This window comes from Oryctolagus cuniculus, chromosome 3 (genome assembly GCF_964237555.1).
Source record: "Oryctolagus cuniculus chromosome 3, mOryCun1.1, whole genome shotgun sequence".
Taxonomy (NCBI): Eukaryota; Metazoa; Chordata; class Mammalia; order Lagomorpha; family Leporidae; genus Oryctolagus; species Oryctolagus cuniculus.
This window is the reverse complement of record NC_091434.1, coordinates 1,039,866-1,055,653: the sequence shown is the minus strand read 5'-3', so window position 1 is coordinate 1,055,653 and position 15,788 is coordinate 1,039,866. Positions and strand designations below refer to the sequence as shown.

Genomic DNA, 15,788 nt, shown 5'->3' with positions numbered 1-15,788 from the left:
CAGGAGAAGCACCTGGCTCCTGCCTTCGGATCAGCGTGGTGCGCCGGCCACAGCGCGCCAGCCGTGGCGCCATTGGAGGGAGAACCAACGGCAAAAGGAAGACCTTTCTCTCTGTCTCTCTCTCACTATCCACTCTGCCTGTCAGAAAAAAAAAAAAAAAGAATAAAGAATGAGAACGTCAAGCGTAAGAGCACAGAGCTCCTGTGATGGATAAAGTGCACATAACCAGGCTGGGATCTTCCACTGAGGAAAACCCTCACCCACCGCTCTAGGTGCATGGGCTCTTGGTGCTGCTCCCTGACTGCCCAGCTGCTGTCCTCTGCTTTCTTCACCCACAGCCTGGTTTCCCTGGTCACTCACCTTTCACATGGCTTGAGCAGCCCCACCAACATCCCAGCTCTGCTCTGGCCACAAGATTTGTCTCTCCGCTCATGTAGCCTCTGGGTCAGGATCCACCAGACCTAATGACCTGCATGGGTGTCAGAGGTGAGAAGCAGGGAGGGCTGCCACGCAGCCTGTTGCCTGCAAAGCAGGAGTGGGAATTCTCTAGAAAGTGTTGATGGGCATCCTGGAATCGGGAACAGACAAGGCCCAGAGCTGTTCAGGTCCTATCTGCCTCTGCCCCATCCCCCAGTCAGGGTCAGCGTGGCTGGGCCTGTTTTGCAAAAACTTGACGTATAAGCAGCAGCTGCCAAAGGCAGAGGGACTACAAGACCAAAGAGGCAGACAAATGTTGAGCTACACTAAGTGATTTACTGAGGGGGTTTACAGAGAAGCATAGTCTTGGTGGCCATGAGACAACGGCTTCCACGCCACGAGGCAGGACAAAGGCTTTTACAAAGGAGCCTGTGCAGATCAGAATGTACTTGATTTTTTTTTCTTTTTGGAAAAAAATATTAACATTCCAGGCACCAGCTGACAGACATTCTGAGCTTCAGGTATGGGGGCAGGTTTCTTCATGATGTCATTCACCCCTTCCAAGGGCTTGGACTGGCTCCGAGACCACCAGAGGACAAGACGCAGTCACGTCAAGGCGGCCGTGTTCGCCTCAAGCTGAGTTCCTGCAGCATGGCCTGGCGGTGCCTGTTCAGCTAACATGATCCACGTGAGACCTGACCTGCCCCACTTCTGGGGTCTTTGAGTCAAGGAGACTCTTGGGGCAGAACTCTGGCCAAATGTGGCTTGAGAACAGAAACAAACTCAGGTTTTCAGGCATCATGCACACTCAGAACAAAGCAATTCAGGGGGTCCTGACCCCTATGCCCCAGTCAGCTCTGCCTTTGCAGGATACCGTGCCCTGTGGCCGGGTGCTCGGGAATTCACGTCACCAAGGTGTGCAGCACTCCGCAGCTCTCAGGGTTGGATTCTATCTTCATCAGAAAGGTCTTTGACTGGGTCATCTTCAGTATCAGATATGCTGTTCTATCAGGCAGGCTGTCACTCACATTGGACAGGCATCTACTGAACACCCACCATGTGCCATGCCAGATGCTCTGCTTCATGCTGGGGACAAAGGGACCTGGTTGTCCCGAGCAACTCGTCACCGCCCCTGGACTGCACTGCTGCTGCTCCTCAGAACGACGGCACTCTCTTTCGTCTCAAAAATGACCCAGTAACCATTAGAAGCCACAAAGGCCACACTTAAGATTAGCATTTTGCAACTCATCAGGGGTAAAACTCTTTCATGCAAAACTTGAGCCTGGTGTGGTTATGACCATTCAGTGCTGCCCAAGAACCCATGAACACTGACCAGGGCTAGACGTCTCATCCCCAGAAGCACCCAGGGTCACCTGCACCTTGCTGAGGTCTGAACTTCAGACTCCTTGGGTCTTGAGCTAGAAGAAAGGCCCTGCTCCTAAAGAGCCTGCTTTGGCCTTTTGAGGGACAAACGGGCTTTTTTAAGCCCTCTTTTCTCAACTGTGTTCTCACTGTGGCTCCAACCAATGATCACGGCAGTGGCATTTCTTAAAAGCAATAATGTCCCCTTTCTCAGAAATGTGGCTGTGTTGGCACTGTCACTGTTTGGCTTCTCTGTGTTGGCCAAGGAATTCAGAGGCATCTGCTCTCCCTGCTGATTCCTGAGCTATGATCAAGAGCACGGGAGTTTCCTCGGCTGGGCAGTGCTGAGCCGCTGGGGGTGGATGGGCATCAGCGCCCTGCTCAGCAAGGAGAGGCCTGGAGGCAGGGCAACAACAGGCTTCCTTCAAAGGCCTCGCTCAAGCACAGGAACCATGGAAACAGCTCTTCTCCAGTCACCCCCAAATCCACAAGCGCCACAGCCACATCCAGTGTAACCGGCGTCACACCTTTTAGAAAGGGCTTGTTTTCATTAGTGTTCTTGCTGCTAAGAACCAGAACTGGGGGCGGCGCTGTGGCACAGCAGGTTAATGCCCTGGCCTGAAGCACCGGCATCCCATATGGGCGCTGGTTTGAGTCCCGGCTGCTCCACTTCTGATCCAGCCCTCTGCTGTGGCCTGGGAAAGCAGCGGAAGACGGCCCAAGTCCTTGGGCCCCTGCACCCACATGGGAGACCCAGAAGAAGCTCCTGGCTTCAGATCGGCGCAGCTCTGGCCGCTGTGGCCAATTGGGGAATGATCTATTGGATGGGAGACCTCTCTCTCTGCCTCTCCTCTCTGTATAACTCTTTCAAATAAATAAGTAAATCTTAAAAAAAAAAAAAAAAAAAAAGAACTGGCCAAGGACCCCCACACCACTTCATGCTAGCAGAAAGTATCACTGACAAACAGTCATAGCCACTGCATGGAGGCACCCGTTCGCCCCCTGCCCACTGTAGGAAAAGGGCCCATCCCACTGGGGGTTGACTGAGGTGCGTCTCTTACACCCTAAAGTTCAGCCGCTGCTGACTGGTGAGGAGGTGGGACTGGAGGCAGTGTTTCCTAGGGGACGCACAACTCCCCCCAGGGAGCAGGATCCCAAAGCATGAAAACGCCCAGAACTAAGCTCTCTGCCGTGAAGACTATCTAGATCGAAGCAGCCGGCAGGCAGAACAAAGCAGACAGGAGATTAAGTCCAGGGGTCCCGGAGCCCTGGGGTCAGCTGTCTTCCCGTAACAAGCCTTCCAATGAGTTCCCTTCACTTCCAAGGATGTAAGTGCCTCCTCGCTTCTTAGCGAGGTCTTTCCAAGCCCCCAGAAGGCTCCCTCACCCTCAGCTGGCTCTTTTCCAAACGGCACTCCCACCCGAACCGGACCCTTGGTTGCTGGTACAGAACCTTCCACAGCTCTCATGTGGTAGCGGATGGTGCACAGGCTCTGACAAGGCAGCTAGGTGCAACAGGTGGGAAAATATGTCTTTGTCAATGTCGGTGAAAACCTACTAGAAACGATGGCCAGGGTTTTGCCAAGGGTGTGAGGACAAGCAGCAAGAGCTACTGCCACTTGGTGTAAACCACAACGGTCTGAGGCACAGAGGAAAGACGAGAGCTGTCCCTGGGCCCCAGCGCGGTGAACCTACAGGTGTCTGGGAAGACAGAGGGGCTGCGTGGGTCTAACCCAAGGGCACATCAAGGTTGCTGAAAAATGGAATTAAATGTTTATTTGTGGTGCAGAAAGATTTTGAAATCCATGCATAGTTTTTTGTAGTTTGCATTTTCCATGAACTCTTTGCAGACTGCTTTTGTGTGAAGACACTGACATAAGCAGACACAGGAGTGCAGATTACAATTCCCAGCAAACATTCCTAGGCCTTGGCCAGAGAGACACACTGTCCCCCAGGCCCAGGACACCGCTGAGTCTCTGCTTCAGCTCTCCTCCCCTCACCCTGGATCACTCTTCCCTGCCAGACTGGAAATTCAAGAACTAAAAGGACCTCAGACCACTCTTCTTGTTTACAAACGGGGAGACCAAGGCTAAAGAAGGGAAGTGACACAGCAGAACCACAGTCCGCCGTGACACTGCACACAGGGTGCATCCGACTCAGCAGGACCACAGCCCACTGCGGCACTGCGCACGGGGCATCTGAGCCCACTTGGCATCTGCGTTGGTGGCATACTGTCCACCAAATGCACTGTAACCCTGTGGGACTCTAGTCGTAAACCTCAACTGATGGACAACTGCAGCCGGACCACTTGCTCACTCAAGAATTCACCCAGGGCCAGCACTGTGGCATAGTGGGTAAAGCTTCCACCTGCAGTGCCGGCATCCCATATGGGCCCTGGTTTGAGTCCCAGCTGCTCCACTTTCGATCCAGCTCCCTGCTATGGCCTGGGAAAGCAGTGGAAGATGGCCCAAGTGCTTGGGCTCCTGCAACCACGTGGCAGACCTGGAAGAAGCTCCAGGCTCCTGGCTTCAGATTGGTGCAGCTCCAGTCTTTGCAGTCATCTGGGAAGTGAACCAGCAGATGGAAGACCTCTCTCTGTCTCTACCTCTCTCTCTCTCTGCCTCTAACTCTGCCTTCCAAACAAATAAAAAAAAAAAATTCACCCAAGTCCCTGGTGGCTCCCCACAGAGCCTTTTATGCCAGTTTTGGGGAATCCACTTAAGAGACTATAAAACTACTCTTGTGAACCTGCCCCAGGGACACAGCACTGAGAAGCGACACCCTAACCTCACAGCTGGGCTTAAAAACCCTGTGCCTCTCGCCCACAGATCTGGGCCACCTGAGTCTCCAACAGAGGCACGGCCTTGACTTACAGCCTAGTCAGGCTTCAGACAGCAGTCTGTGTCCACCCTACCCTGCATCCCACTGACACTAGCCTGGCTGGCTTACAGCCTAGTCAGGCTTCAGACAGCAGTCTGCATCCTCCCTAACCCTGCATCCCACTGACACTAGCCTGCTGGCCCTCGGCTGCCACGCAAGCACTGCCAGGGCACCGTGCTGCAAACCTGGGCACTCACGAGAACCCGCGGCAGAACCACAGCCTGTTCTGTGCAGTCTCACCCAACCCTCAGTAACAGCCTCAAGGCGACACCAGCGGGAGGTGGCACAGCCTGCTTCTCTATAAGGGCCCTGCTACCTCTGAGCGTGGGAACTGCTGCCACCAGGTGGCACTAGCAGTCCCCGGCCTACAGAACAGTCTCAGACTGAGGCTGGCATCCAATAGCAATCTTTGTCTTTATAGCTATTAATAATTACAGAACTGGGCCAAAAAAGAAGGCTTATTAAAAAAAATTCCCCACAAATTACATTCTCCTGTGAAATGGGCCAACATGTGGAGGGCTCTTCCCAGGTCACAGCCAGTCCCCCTACTCTTCAGGCCCTAGGTTTGCGCCAGCAGCTGCCCCGACACGGAGCCTGGGGGAAAGGGCAAGGCCTGCTATTGGGGTGGGGGCTGTACAGAGCACAGTGACCCATGGAGACGGGGTACCCACAGCAGGGTCTTTCTTCAGGGAGCGCTGTGGCAGAACCATCCATGCAAGGCTGAACCAACTACTGCCCTGACACACGTCACCAGCCATCAACGGGGTGTGCTGCACACGGGTTTGTTGGGCTGACAAAGCCAGGTCTCTCAGTGTGGGACACACACACCCCTAGGGATCGCAACATTCACTCAGAAATCCAAGAATTAAAATTACCCAGCATGCAATGATGTTGCTGTTTAATATAAACAAGGACAGGAGCTTCAAAGATGAGCAGCAGCCAGGGGGCTAAGACCATTCTCCTCCCCGGTTAACCACGTCCTGATCACAAGGGGTCTCCACAAGTTCTTTAAGACCATCTGAAATCTTCCTCTGAGCGGGGCCACCACACTGCTCCAAGGCGTGGCCACGCATGCTGCTGGACAGAAGCTCACTGGACATCATCATCATCAAAGAGATCTTCGAAATCTGGCAAGGGAACAGAATCACACGTGACTGGCACACAGGACGAGCAGCTGGGGGCCTCTCCAGCGAGTCTCCGGGAAGCTCGGAGGGACGAAGCAGACTCTGCAGCTCAGCGTTACCCAAGCAGGACTCAGAGCCCGGGGGCAGTGCCGCCGGCCCTGCATCTCGAATCTTGCCGTTATTTAGTAGAATCAAGAAAAAACTAAGCCGGCGCCGCGGCTCACTAGGCTAATCCTCCGCCTAGTGGCGCCGGCACACCGGGTTCTAGTCCCGGTCGGGGCGCCGGATTCTGTCCCGGTTGCCCCTCTTCCAGGCCAGCCCTCTGCTGTGGCCAGGGAGTGCAGTGGAGGATGGCCCAGGTGCTTGGGCCCTGCACCCCATGGGAGACCAGGAAAAGCACCTGGCTCCTGGCTCCTGCCATCGGATCAGCACGGCGCGCCGACCGTGGCGGCCATTGGAGGGTGAACCAACGGCAATGGAAGACCTTTCTCTCTGTCTCTCTCTCTCTCACTGTCCACTCTGCCTGTCAAAAAAAAAAAAAAAAAAAAAGAAAAAGCTAATGTCGGGGGAGTGGGGGCCACCCACATGGGTACTGAGCACTCTGCACGCGTGGGCAGCCCTGTCTGCTCCAGGAGTGAAAATGCGGGTGGGTGGGTGGGGTCCTGGAGAAGGTGGCAGAGGTGTCACGTCATGTCATGTCACGTCACGTCACAGGCCCTCGAAGGGAGTCTGAGATACAGCCAGGCCTGAGGAAACGCAGCAAACTCACCGTGCGCTTGCTGCTCCGGGTGAGCAGGGTCACAGCTGTGTTGCCCTGTCCTATTGTTCTGCCTTCCAAATTCCCTGCCCTGGGCAAGTGCTCCTTTCACAGTGGGGAAAACAAAGACTAAGAGCCCATTTGTACGTGCTGTGCACTGAAGCCCTGCGGGAGCCTGACTCCTCAGTGGTCAGAGCAGGGCCAGGTCTGCACCCAGCCCTGCACCACAGCCCTCCCGGGGAAGGCAGTGCCCCTGACCCGTCTCTGGCCACTGCACAGGGACTGCACAGGGACGTGCTCCACGCCCTCGTGCCTCCTGACCTCTGCCCAGCACCCACGCCTCGGGCACTGCACACACCATGAGGCCCCCGGGAGCTGGCACACCTCTGCTGTGCTCCAAGGCCCAACACCACCACTCCACCGGGCCCTCCTTGTGGTTCTACACTGCCAGCTGCCACCACTGGCTCAAACATGAGAGAAAAGTACGTCTTACTGTGGTAAGAGCTTCGGTGCCCAGCGGAGGCCTGGGCAGAAGCCCCACCCCTCAGGGTGGCCGGCTTCCTCTACATGGGGTTGGCATGGCCTCCGGGACAGCACACTGCAGGAGCCTGGCCAGCAGGCAGGCAGCAGCTGCCCAGTCGTCTCCATCCCTTCCCTTCCTGGCCGCTGCTCCGACGGGAACGCCCCTCAGCTGCCCATGCAGAGCGCTCACCCAGCAGGTCAGGCCGGGTCCTCTCAGACACTTCCCATCAGAGATCCCGGGCTGTCTGCAAATCACAAGCACTCCAACCTCGAAATGGCCGCTCCCTCCAAACCGAGGGGCTGGCAGAGAGGAGAGGGCCGCTGAAGGCCATCAGTCGTGGTGTCGCTCGTGCCGCGTGGGAATCGCACCACTCTGCCCACCTCGGAGCCGCTCGGGTGGCCCTGCCCGGCCCGGGCGCTCCCAAAGGCAGCGCTGGAGCACAGTGCGCTGTGCCAGGCTCTCCCCGTGGGCGCAGCACCCTTCTCTCCACACCCTCGGCTCAAGGTCACTTCCCCCAGCTCTGACGCCAGGTGTGGCCATCAGGGTGCTGCCTCAGAAGACGGCCCCGAATTTAGCAGCCTGGCTTGTCTCCTTGGGCAAGGACACCCTGACATCAGCCAGACAGACCAGCGAGGCCTCGGGGCTTTAAAGAGTCTTAGCTAAGTTAGAAACCAAGGAGGCCAGACCACGTCCCAGCTGCGCCTAACCAATGACAAAAGGTGTTTGTAGGGCGAGCACTTGTGGCTGAAGGATGACGGAGGGGGAGCAATGCCGCTGCTGTCCGGAGGAGCCGGCCTGCGGTGTGCTCACACGGAACCCTCAGCAGAGAGTGGAGGCGCCTACGGGGACAAGGCCCCGCCACCCCGCGGAGAGGAGAGGTGCTCCTCCAGTGTCTGAAGGGTACACAGGTCCACTTTCTAACTGCCTGAGTGGTGAGACTTCACCCACGCTCCAAATCCCAGATGGCTGTGTGTCCACGGCCTCGTCCAGAGGCTGGGGCAGGACGAGAGCCGGAGGGCAGCTGCGGCCGAGCTGAGGCAGCTGTGGGTTCGAGAATCCAGGCGGGCAAACAGGTGTGGCCGGGGAGAGGGAGGGAAGAAAGAGACCTCAGGAGACGGCAGGGGCCAGAGCGCCAGACCGGGCTCCGCAGGCCCCACCCGCGATCTCGGGTGTCCACAGGCGACGCCAACCCCTGCTGAACTTCACCACGGATGGGGCTGGGAGCCACGCCTGCCAGGGAAGCCGGCATCGTCACTGCACACGCCGCGCTGTATTCCAGACCGGCCCAGGGCCCGGGCATCACTGCCATGTGACCCAATACTCCCGTCACAAAGCTTCCGGCTGCGCGGAAGAAACCCCGCGTGGGCCCGGGCCCCTTACCGTTGAAGAAGTCTGCGTGAACAGCCTTCTCGTTGGCGGCCAGGTCCATGAGGAGCCCGGTGCTGCCTCCGGCCTGCGGGGGAGGTGGGAAGCTGTCAGGTGCATCCCAGGGCAGGCGCTAGGCGTGCCAGCGCCACACCGCCTGCGGGGAGCAGTCACTGGCTGGCACGGAGCACGCTCGAGCTGGAGTGAATGCTAGCTCCACGCAGAGGACGCGGTGGGTGTGGGAGGGACGGGACAGGCCATCAGCGTCTCCTGATTTCCCGCATTCCGGCAGCCTCCTCTGCTCCTACCAAGGGCGTGCGTGGCCCTAGGTGCCCCTTCTTCTCTAAACCTCAGACGTCCAGGCTCGGGTGCAGCCGCCAGAGGTCAAGGGCGGAGCAGCTGAGTCTGATGGCTGCTCTGGGTGCCCCCACCCCCACCCTCCTGAGCAGCAGCCCTGAGGTTCCGGAGGGGCTCCCCTCACGAGACCCAACACGGCCACGACTCCAGGGCTGGCGAGCCAGGCGGCCACCCAAGCCGGGGCGCCTGGATCCGGGTTAGTCACCCAGTGACGGTGGAACCCGGCCTCCCGGGACCCCCAGCCCAGGGCCTGCTGCTTCGGCCCGGCTCTGCGGTTCCCGGGGCTGCTCGCTTGGTGCTCAGGTCCTGGGCATCTCGCCCCATCCCTCCGAGCCCCTCCCCCGCTGACCGCTGAGTTGAGTGGGTGCCCGCCGTCCACCCTCACCCCCGCACCCGCGCTCAGTGACCCTGCGGAGCGCCGACCGTGGCTGCGCGCTCCCTGGGGGAGAAGCCGGGTCCGTGCGCTCTCGTCCCGAGCGGGGTGCGAGGGGCCCCTCCTCCGTCGGTTCCCTGCCCACCGCCTCCCGCTCCCCCTCCCTGAGTGACCAGCGGCGCGGGCTCCCGCCAGGCGGCCTCCCTCGGGCCTCCAGCACCGGGCGGCACGACCGGCCCGCAAGCCGCGGGGGTGCCCTTCTGCGGGGCGCCCGTGCCTCTGCTGTGCTTGGCGGGCCCCGCGTCCCAGCACCTCCGGGCCGCTGAGCGCGGGGCCCCGCGGGGCCGGACGGCTGCACAGGGGACCCGGGCAGGGGGCGAGGCGCGGGACCTCCAGCGGGGCGACGCCCCCGGCGGCCTCCTCAGCACCCACGGGAGCCCCCCGCCCCGCGTCCCGGCAGAGCGCTCGCCGCCCCCGGACGCCCGGCGGCGTCTCTGCCCGGAGCAGGGACCCTGCGGGCCCGCGGCGTCCCGGGGGCTCGGGCGGCGCCGCCGACAAGCCAGCACGGCCTCCGCCCACCTCGTCCAGGTCCACGTAGGGCCCGGCGCCCTCAGGAAACATCTCGTCCACCGCCGGCTTCATCTCGGCTCTGCAGCGCTCTCGGCCCACTTCCGGCCCGCAGGCCACATCCGGTGCGCGCCTGCCCGGCAGCTCTAGGCGCCGGAGGATCGCGACTCTATGGTCGTGCCGGCCGGCCCCGCCTCCAGCCCCGCCTGTCAATCAGGGTGGGCTGCGCGTGCAGCGGCCGCCGTGCTGGCGCGCGGCCGCGGTTTGTCCCGGGAGGGCGGGCGCCTGCTTGGTTTACTGGGGGCTCCTGGTGGGCGGGGGTCGCCCACAGACTGGGCCAGGGAAGTGGTCAGCGCGGAGGCAGCCAGGGCTGTAGGCACAGCTCTGAGCCATAGGTAAGCTTGGGGTCGGGTGGGGTGAGAGCCAGGGTGGCTCCAGGGGACAGGGAACGTGGCCAGGGGGACAGAGCCGGGCGAGGAGAAGTGCACGCCCCTGGCTGCGGGAGCCTCGGCCACCTGGTGACCCACGTGGCTCCATAGCCGTGTCCGAGCCGGTCAATGAACTGTCACTTGCTGGTGGCCAAGAGAAGCCACCCAATGCGTCAGTTTCTCCCCAGCTGGCAGGGCTGTGAGTGACAGGGGTGAGTGACAGGGTGTGAGTGACAGGGGTGAGTGACAGGGGTGTGAGTGACGGGGGTGTGAGTGACAGGGGTGAGTGACAGGGTGTGAGTGACAGGGGTGAATGACAGGGTGTGAGTGACAGGGGTGTGAGTGATGGGGGTGTGAGTGACAGGGGTGAGTGACAGGGTGTGAGTGACAGGGTGTGAGTGACGGGGTGACAGGGTGTGAGTGACAGGGTGTGAGTGACGGGGTGACAGGGTGTGAGTGACAGGGTGTGAGTGACAGGGGTGACAGGATGTGAGTGACAGGGGTGAGTGACGGGGTGTGAGTGAAGGGGTGTGAGTGACAGGGGTGAGTGACAGGGTGTGAGTGACGGGGTGTGTGAGTGACAGGGGTGTGTGAGTGACAGGGCTGTGAGTGACAGGGCTGTGAGTGGCGGGGTGTGAGTGACGGGGTGTGAGTGACAGGAGTGGGTGACAGGGGTGACAGGGTGTGGGTGACAGGGGTGACAGGGTGTGAGTGACGGGGTGAGTGACAGGGTGTGAGTGACAGGGTGTGAGTGACAGGGGTGTGTGAGTGACAGGGTGTGAGTGACAGGGGTGAGTGACAGGGGTCTGGGTGACAGGGTGTGAGTGATAGGGGTGTGAGTGACAGGGGTGTGAGTGACAGGGGTGTGTGAGTGACAGGGTGTGAGTGGCAGGGGTGTGAGTGACAGAGTGTGCATGACAGGGGTCTGAGTGACAGGGTGTGCGTGACAGGGGTGTGAGTGACAGGGTGTGAGTGACAGGGGTGAGTGACGGGTGAGTGACAGGGGTGTGAGTGACAGGGGTGTGAGTGATGGGGTGTGAGCGACAGGTGAGTGATGGGGTGTGAGTGACACGGGTGTGAGTGACAGAGTCTGAGTGGCAGGGGTGTGTGATGGATGTGACAGGGTGTGAGTGACAGGGGTGTGAGTGACGGGGTGTGTGATGGGTGTGACAGGGTGTGAGTGATGGGGTGTGAGTGACAGGGTGTGAGTGACAGGGGTGAGTGACAGGGGTGTGAGTGACAGGGGTGAGTGACAGGGGTGTGAGTGACAGGGGTGTGAGTGACAGGGGTCTGAGTGGCAGGGGTGTGTGATGGATGTGACAGGGTGTGAGTTGCAGGCTCCCAGGGTCCACTAGGCTTGCACACCTTGCGTGCAGGGGGCTTCCGCCCTTCTAGCCCACCCCTGGGGTCCGGCCATGTCCCCACCCCCACCCCTCCACTCCCCCAGGGCTGCCCGGGGCGACAGCCGCTCCCCCTGCTGCCCTGAGTGCCCTCCCTGCTGCTCCCTGCAGTGGGCTCTGTGCCAGCGAGGCCGCCCCAGCATGGGGACAGCGGCCTTGAGGCTGGCGGTTCCAGGCGTCTGCTGCCAGGTGTCCTTGCCTCAACCCTGGGGAGGCTGCCGCCCCCTGCCTCTGGGCCACACCGCCAGCCGGGCGCCCTGGTCAAGGGCTTCGTGCGTGGCACCGGAGCGCAGCTGCATCTGGAAAGCAAGCCCTGGCGCGCTCACGTTCTCCCGGTAGGACTTTATTGGGTGCGAGGCTGGGCCCAGCCCCGTGGAGGGATCCCGCGCCCCGGGAGGTGGACAGTGCCGGCCAGGGCTCAGTCCTCCTGGTAGGGGACGTGGAAGCCCAGGGTGGTGCCCAGGGGGAAGTGTGCGAAGAAGGTGCGCGCCAGGTCCTCGAGCTGGGGGTAGGCGCCCAGGGCCTGCAGCTGCTGCACGTAGTTCCAGAAGTCCGACGTGGAGAACGGCCAGTAGGGCATGGCCGGCGGCTCTGCGTAGGGGTCTGAAAGACAGGGCGCAGGGCCTGGGCCCTCCTGGGCCAGCCAGGGGCAGCGGGGGCAGCGGCTCTGGCCCTTGGGGAGAGAGGAGGCCTGTCCAGGGCGGGGTGGGGGGCATTGTCCACACTGGGCTGGACTGCAGGGAGGAGGGTGGAGTTAGGGGCGCTGCTGGGGGACCTGTGTAGGAAAGGCTGCAGCCGAGCCGGGGCCACCGTCCAGGATCTCCCCCTGGGCCTGCTGTGCTCCGGGTAGGAGGCCGCCGGCGCCCTACCCCCATCCTCCCGCCCCGCCTGGGCAGAGCCCTGCTGCACAGAAAGACCCTACCTTCCTGCTCCTGCAGCGGCCTGGCCCCTGTGGGGAGAGGGAGGGCCGTCAGCCGCCCGCCCCCACACCACCCTGCCCTGGGCACAGGACCAGGTCCCATCAGCCCCGCCCAGCCCCTCACCTGCCAGGGGTCCCAGCAGGAGGCAGAGGGCCAGCCCAGGCACCAGGCAGGACCACATCTTCCCAGGTGGTGATCCGGTGCACCTGCAGCAGAGGGGGCGACCCAGGGCGAGGGCTGGGAGCGCACCCCCCACCAGAGCAGCACCTTCCCCTGCCCCGACGTGGGGGCACTCGGGGACACGGCGTGGTGCGTCCTGACCCCCACGTAGGGCTGAGAGCCCGAGCCGGGGCCGCCCGCCCGCCCCAGGCCACGGCTCACCTCTCAGGGGCCGCCCTGCTGCCCGCCTGCCCGTCCGCGGCCCGGATGGGGTGGCCGCCCGCGCGCAGGCTGCTCTTTATACAGGGCTGGGGACCAGGACGGAAGCGCGTGGCTGGAGCCCGGGCCGCTCGCTTCGTGCCCACCGGGGGCGGGGGCGGCCTCCGTGCCCTTTGGGAAGCTGAGCCAGGACCCGAGCAGAGAAAAACATCTTCTCACGGCCGCTCCTGAAACTGCTGGACTGAGTTCAGTGTCGGCGCTTGGAACGCGGCCGACTTCCACTCCCCACGGACGCGGTCGGAGCCGGAGGCCGGGCTGGCTGCTGCCCCCTCCCCGGAGCTGCGTGGAGCAGGACGCCCCCACCCCGGGAAACACCTGCACCCAGGCTCGGGCCGGGCCGCCGAGCAGGCGCGGTGGGGCCCAGCTGGGCTCTGTCTCGGGACACCGCAGCCAGCAGCGGGGCTGTGCGGGGCCCAGGGGCTCTCCCAGTAGGTGCAGCCTCGTGGTCCCGCCCCAGATCCCCTCCCCCATGGCCGTCCGGGCACCCCGTGTCCAGAGAGGGAGCCCCAGGGTCTCCAAGGGCGCAGGGGGCTTCCTCACCCCCGCGTTCTCTGAATCGGGGCCCAAAGTCCCCGGCCTCATCTCGCGTCCCCACACGTGCCCAGCGTGGTGATGGGGACTCGCTGTTGCCCATGCCCGGGAGCCGCCACCTGTGCGAGCACGCGGCCGCCCGCCAGGGGGCGGTGTTGCATTCGGAGGGGGACCGAGACCCCCCCCAACCCCCACCCGTACCCTCCCACCTCCACCCTCCCCTGCCCCCACCCCGCCAGGGCTCGGTGGGAGGAGCCCCAGCGCTCAGAGCCTGGGGAGAGCCAGGGACAGTCCCTTCCCAGCGCTCTGCGTCCGTCCCTTAGCAGCCAGGCCTCCGAGGGTGGTTTGAAAACACAGCTGCGGTGTTAGACAAGTGAACCAAAATGTCTCATCCACGCGGCTTTCCGCAGGATCCTGGAAGTAGTAGGTAGTGATGGTGTGAGGTGGACGTGTGTGTGTGTGTGTGTGAGTGTATTTGTATATGTTTGTGTCGATGTGTGTATGTGATTGTGTTTTTGTGCGTATGTGCACATGTGTATATGTGATGTGGGTGTATTTGTGTATGTGTGCATGTGATGTGTGTTTTTGTTTGTGTGTATGTGTGTATTCGATGTGTGTATGTACATATGTGTATGTGATGTGTATATATGTGTATCTTTGTGTGTATGTGATGTTTGTGTGTCTGTGTATATGTATGTGTGTGTGATGTGTATATGTGTATGTGTGATGTGTGTACATGTGATGTATATGTGTGTGATGTATGTGTATGTGTGTGCACGTATGTGCATGTGTGATGTGTATATGTGTATGTGTGATGTGTGTATGTGTGTACGTGTGATGTGTATGTGTGTGATGTGTGTATATATGTGTATGTATGTGTGCACGTGTGTGTATGTGTGTGATGTGTATATGTGTATGTGTGATGTGTATGTGTGTGATGTATGTGTGTATGTATGTGTGCATGTGTGTATGTGCGTGATGTGTATATGTGTATGTGTGATGTGTGTATGTGTGTACGTGTGATGTGTATATGTGTGATGTATGTGTGTATATATGTGTATGTATATATGTATGTGTGTATGTGTGTGATGTGTATATGTGTATGTGTGATGTGTGTACATGTGACGTGTATGTGTGTGATGTATGTGTGTATATGTGTGTATGTATGTGTGCACATGTGTGTATGTGTGTGATGTGTGTACGTGTGATGTGTATGTGTGTGATGTATGTGCGCATGTATGTGTGCATGTGTGTGATGTGTATATGTGTATGTGTGATGTGTGTACGTGTGTACGTGTGATGTGTATATGTGTGATGTATGTGTGTATATATGTGTATGTATATGTGTGTGCATGTGTGTATGTGTGATGTGTGTATGTGTGTGCGTGTGATATGTATATGTGTGATGTATGTGTGTATGTATACGTGTGTGTGTGTGATGTGTCTATGTGTATGTGTTTCCTTCCCGTTAGATGCCTGTGTGAGGGGGCTTCAGACAGGTCCCGGGGGTCAGCCATTGGGCCTAGCGGCCGAGGCACCCACCTGCCGCACCACAGAGCCGGCTTTGAGTCTGATGCAGCTTCCTGACGCAGAGCTGGGAGGCACAGTGATGCCCAGGTGGCCGGTGGGGGAGGGGGCTTGGACTGAGCTCTGGCTCCGGGCCCCAGCCCCGGGCGTTGCAGGAATTTGGGGAGTGAACCAAACCAGTGGATGGCGGTTCTGTCTGCCTCTCTCCCTCTCAGATAACCAGGTAGAAGTTTTTGAAGTTCATGGAAAATGGATGCCAAGAAAAAAATCTATGCATAGATTAAATATTCTACACCAAAGTAAACTTAATGGATTTTTAAGGTTTATTTATGTATCCACTTGAAAGTTAGAGTTACACAAAGAGAGGAAGAGAGGGGGAGGGAACTTCCATCCACTGGTTCACCCCCCAAATGGCTGCAATGGCCTGGGTTTGTCCAGGCCGGAGCCAGGGGCCAGGCGCTTCCTCCAGGTCTCCCACGCGGGTGCGGGGCCCAGGACTCTGGCATCCTCCACTGCTCTCCCAGGCCCCAGCAGAGAGCTGGGTGGGAAGTGGAGCAGCCGGGACTCCAGCCAAGTGTCGTATGGGATGCTGGCCCTGCAGGCGGGGCTTTAACCGCTACGCCACAGCCTAACTTCTCATGGTTTTTCCACCAACTGTGTGACGGGCCCCAGGGTTTGACTTACTGTGTTGGTCCGTTGAGGGCAACGCCAGCAATGGCTCCATTACTCCTCACCCCAGCTGCCATGCTGGGCCGACTGCCCGGCTCCGCGGCAGCCCCCGGCCGCCCCCACTGCCGTCCCGGTGCCCTGGCCACTCGGC

At 60.2% G+C, this 15,788-nt stretch overlaps 2 protein-coding genes across 3 annotated transcripts; both read right to left on the bottom strand.

The window, feature by feature from the left end:
- Window positions 1-5,539: 5,539 nt before the first annotated feature.
- On the bottom strand, window positions 5,540-9,882 carry COPS9 (COP9 signalosome subunit 9). The gene is made up of 3 exons (XM_051840757.1): window positions 9,737-9,882; window positions 8,443-8,515; window positions 5,540-5,785 (listed from the first exon to the last, which is right to left on the bottom strand). The coding sequence occupies exons 1-3, from the start codon at window positions 9,797-9,799 to the stop codon at window positions 5,748-5,750; spliced, it is 174 nt and encodes a 57-aa protein (XP_051696717.1). The 5' UTR covers window positions 9,800-9,882; the 3' UTR covers window positions 5,540-5,747.
- Window positions 9,883-11,874: 1,992 nt separating this feature from the next.
- Window positions 11,875-13,568, bottom strand: OTOS (otospiralin). Of its 2 annotated transcripts, none has more exons than XM_070069941.1 (5): window positions 13,451-13,568; window positions 12,854-13,083; window positions 12,596-12,678; window positions 12,475-12,501; window positions 11,875-12,155 (listed from the first exon to the last, which is right to left on the bottom strand). In XM_070069941.1, the coding sequence occupies exons 3-5, from the start codon at window positions 12,651-12,653 to the stop codon at window positions 11,971-11,973; spliced, it is 270 nt and encodes an 89-aa protein (XP_069926042.1). In that variant the 5' UTR covers window positions 12,654-12,678; window positions 12,854-13,083; window positions 13,451-13,568; the 3' UTR covers window positions 11,875-11,970. The 2 variants fall into 2 exon arrangements, with proteins under 2 accessions (XP_069926042.1, XP_051696718.1); XM_051840758.2 differs by having other exon boundaries at window positions 12,854-13,031; window positions 13,451-13,556.
- Window positions 13,569-15,788: the final 2,220 nt, after the last annotated feature.